This window comes from Coptis chinensis, chromosome 2 (genome assembly GCF_015680905.1).
Source record: "Coptis chinensis isolate HL-2020 chromosome 2, ASM1568090v1, whole genome shotgun sequence".
Lineage (NCBI taxonomy): Eukaryota > Viridiplantae > Streptophyta > Magnoliopsida > Ranunculales > Ranunculaceae > Coptis > Coptis chinensis.
Window position 1 is genome coordinate 66,867,685 of NC_141457.1, and position 3,941 is coordinate 66,871,625.

General features: G+C 36.1%; 1 protein-coding gene across 1 annotated transcript; it reads right to left on the reverse strand.

Annotated features, from left to right (window-relative positions):
- Positions 1–1,461: 1,461 nt before the first annotated feature.
- LOC147517291 (glutaredoxin-C1-like) lies at positions 1,462–2,169 on the reverse strand. Its single transcript, XM_086594665.1, has one exon. The coding sequence runs from the start codon at positions 1,962–1,964 to the stop codon at positions 1,656–1,658; it is 309 nt and encodes a 102-aa protein (XP_086450791.1). The 5' UTR covers positions 1,965–2,169; the 3' UTR covers positions 1,462–1,655.
- Between the last annotated feature and the right edge of the window lie 1,772 nt (positions 2,170–3,941).

A 3,941-nucleotide genomic window follows, 5' to 3' on the forward strand; every position in this document is an offset into this window, starting at 1 on the left:
AACCTCACCGAATTATTACTTAATACTTGGAGGGAAGCCAACTTCGACGCAAATTCAGCTGCAAAGCATGGAGCCACTCTAGATCAAGATGACTTGGTGCGGAGAGATGAACGACCAACTTTTGTCATAAAATGGGAAAATCCGGACCAGTTATAATTTAGATTTACCTTGAGTGTAAAAGGATACCCTTTTGTCTTTTAGGGTGGAAACTTAACTGTGTAACCTTATATTTATATCTATATTAATATATTCACATTTTGCCTACAAAAAAAAATACCATATGTGCTTATCACTTCGGTTGTATTTTCTTTAATTTTTCTTCTCATTTTTTTTTTAAAGATTTTAATGATTGGGGAATTAGGTTTCCAGTATTTTGTATTCCAACTCCCATCTTTGAGAAATTATAGAAGTCATGTTGGAATACAAACCTAATTCCAACTCCCATGAGTAGTTTGCATTCCAACTCCCATCTTTGAGTAATTCTCATGATTTGGGAATTAGGTTTCCAGTAGTTATATGCTTCTATCATGTTAAGCATCTGTCCAATCAGTGGCGAAACCATGAATTTCCTCTATACGGGGTCTAGTGGCTAGTGACGACAAATTACTAAACAAACAACAATAACAAATTATATAATCAATACTCTACTATATGGATTACCCAACAATCAAAAATAAGAAGCGATTGTTTGTAAATAACATATATAAACTATATATATATAAAAAAAAAAAAAAAAAATGCAAGCTCCTAATCACATAATAGGTTGCCATTCCCAAGGTTTGAATCCGAGTTGTGAAGGAATGGAAAACCAAACGAATTACTTAATATATAACATCAGTTCCTAAATTTTACATTCAATAAAACACATAATTGTTTGTTTTTTACGATAACTCTTTAAAATAATAATGAACACAATTTTTGCAAAAAAAAAAAAAAAAACCAATGAATTCAAATTAATATTAAAACTTACTTTTCAAAAAAATTATGCACTATTTCCAATTCCGCCCGCCTTGCACAACGAACAACTTTACACACAATTGGGCTTGCATCCCTGGGCCTGTTTCCTGACTCTGTAAATGATGCAACATTTGCAGAGACTGCTGCCAGGATCGTGACAACTTACGGAGAAAATAAACGTGGAAATGTTTTGCTACCTTATTAAGTTGCTCTAGGTACTACTGTTGGTCAAGTGATTTTGAAAAGGTACGTTTTGCATGACATCTTAACTAATCTAAGTCTTATATTTTATTCTTTACCATCTAAAAGAATCACAGAAAGTTAAGTGGCAAAAAAGATGCAACGACACTAATAGAAGTAGCATGTACATTTGATTGAAGTATATATTCATCTTCACTTCCATTTGTGAAATTTTCAGAATCTCTTCTTCATTACCATAAGTTCGAAGTGTTTGAATAAGAGTAAATAAGATACCAAAAAGAACATAAAACGTACAGCGAAATAGTAAGGTAAAAAGTATTATATTATTAGCAAAAGCTATAACCATACTTGTTAACGTTACATGGACTAATAGACTAACGTTACATGCCTCAAAGACTGCTGACGAAAACCGGGATCAAAATAAGAGAAGAAAAAGTAGGAAAATGCTCTGAACTGTTTATATTCTTAACATGCAATCAGAGTCCCGAATAATGCGATTATAGCCAAATCGCTCCTGCTTCTTTAAGCATTGGTACCAAAGATCCATTAAGATGATGAGACATGATTGTATTAGTAGAGCCTAGCAATCGACCACCAATGAACACAGCGGGCACAGAAGGACTAAATCCTAATGCAAGAAGCGCCCTCTCCATGTCTCTTCCTCTAGGATCCTCGTCGAGTTCATGAATTGCTGGACTCACGCCGAGTTCATAGAAGAGTCTTTTTACAGCATGAGACATGCAACATGTGCTCATACTAAATATCACCACAGCTTTCTGCTGAGCCAATTTTGTTACTCTATCCATTATTTGAGCTGGCGTCGAAGTAGACCTTCTCTAAGAAACTCTAACGCAATAATAGTGAAGACTAGGAATGCACTTGCTTATGGTATTTAGAAGTTAGAATACACTAACAGGTACTGTTTCTGTAAGCAGATTGTTGTTGGCTTAAATGTACGAAATTGAAGACAGAGCAATGAGAGTTAAGGATACACTGAAGGGAGACTTTGGTTGTGATGAATATCAACCCTTATGACCCTGTATTTATACAAGCATGTAAGGATGGTGGCATTCATTGTTTAATCCAAAAATATACAAAAGAATGTTACTTTACATATTGGATGGATGTCAAGATTAGCCACACTGATCATTTGATTGATAATGACCCATGGGGATCGACAAGTTGTGCAATATCCAGAACTTTCGAGTTTTTTCTTTTTTTCTTTTTATTAGTTATTTCTTCTAAAGATTTTTACAAAGCTGAAGTAGCTCTGTTGTTTGAAATGTTAAAACCTATTGTGAATAATTAACTGCAGAAACAACATTATTCACTACAAATACATCAACCCCACACAAGGATTGATCCTTCTCTCTAGACAAGACTTCAACACCCTCTAAGTACTATCCCAACAATTCTCAATATCAATTAAACAAGTATATAAAGTAAAACAATTAATGTAAAAGAAGAGCAAATCACAAGACGAGATATATCGCGCGTGGTTCGGCAATTTGCCTACGTCCACACTGTGAGTTCCAAGCTTTACTAGATGTCCAGAGTAACAGATTATAAGAGCTCTCAATTCAATCACAAAGAATGAACACTCAACTCACTAAGAATTGCTCTCTTACAATCACTCTCTTTCTTGGTTTTGGTTAGGTTAAGTTTTTACAGAAAAAACTTATATTTATACTATTTCTGAAAACTTCTGAAAACAGTTGAATTCGTGTTGAAAAACGGTGGAGCGTGCGCGCCCTTGGCGAGGCAAAGTCTGAGCACGTGCGTGCCTAAAGTACTGTTCGTTTGCCAAGAGAGCAGCGCAGACGCGCCCTTGTCCAGGCATACACAAACGCAAGCGCGCCTTACACGAGAGAAAGGAAAAAAAAACACTTTTTTTTCTCTACATTCTCCACCTCGGTGAGGTTTTAACACATAAAATCGAGCCGACCAATCTTTGCAATGACCATCTCTAACAACTTCTTCGAAGTCGTTTGGTTCATCACCCTCGATATTCAGTACGTAGGCAACCGAGTCCGGTTGACCATAATGCTTTACTGGCTTATCATGCCCATACTTCGTAACTTGTTTCACACTTCTCTTTGGCTTTGATCTAGCCAAAGCTTGCTGCTCAGGTTGTTGCAGCTCTACTTCTTGTTGAATAGTTCTTTCATTAAGAACCTCACTCTCTATTGCATCCTCTGACGCTTCCATCTCAATCACTTGAGATTCTATAAAATCACCACTATTTCCAGCCTTCTCCAGCCTGCTAAAATATAGCACCGAAGTCTCATCAAAGGTAACATCACTGCTGACCAGAAACTTGTGGTTCTCAATACACTACAATCCATATCCCTTTTCTCCCTTTGCATAGCCCAAGAATATAGCTTTCTTAACTTTAGAATCAAGCTTACTATCCCTCATGTGGTAGTAAGCACTAGATCCAAACATGCGTAAAATATCATAATCAGCTGGTTTTCCTGTCCACACCTTATAAGGCGTCTTGCAGTCTATCGTCGGAACTGGTGATCTATTATACAAGAAACACCCCATGGACACTGCATCTACCCACAAGACGCATGTAAGGATGGTGGCATTCATTGTTTAATCCAAAAAATATACAAAATAATGTTACTTTACATATTGGATGGATGTCAAGATTAGCCACACTGATCATTTGCTTGATAATGACCCTTGGGGATCGACAAGTTGTACAATATCCAGAACTTTCAAGTTTTTTCTTTTTTTCTTTTTATTAGTTATTTCTTCTAAAGATTTTTACAAAGCTG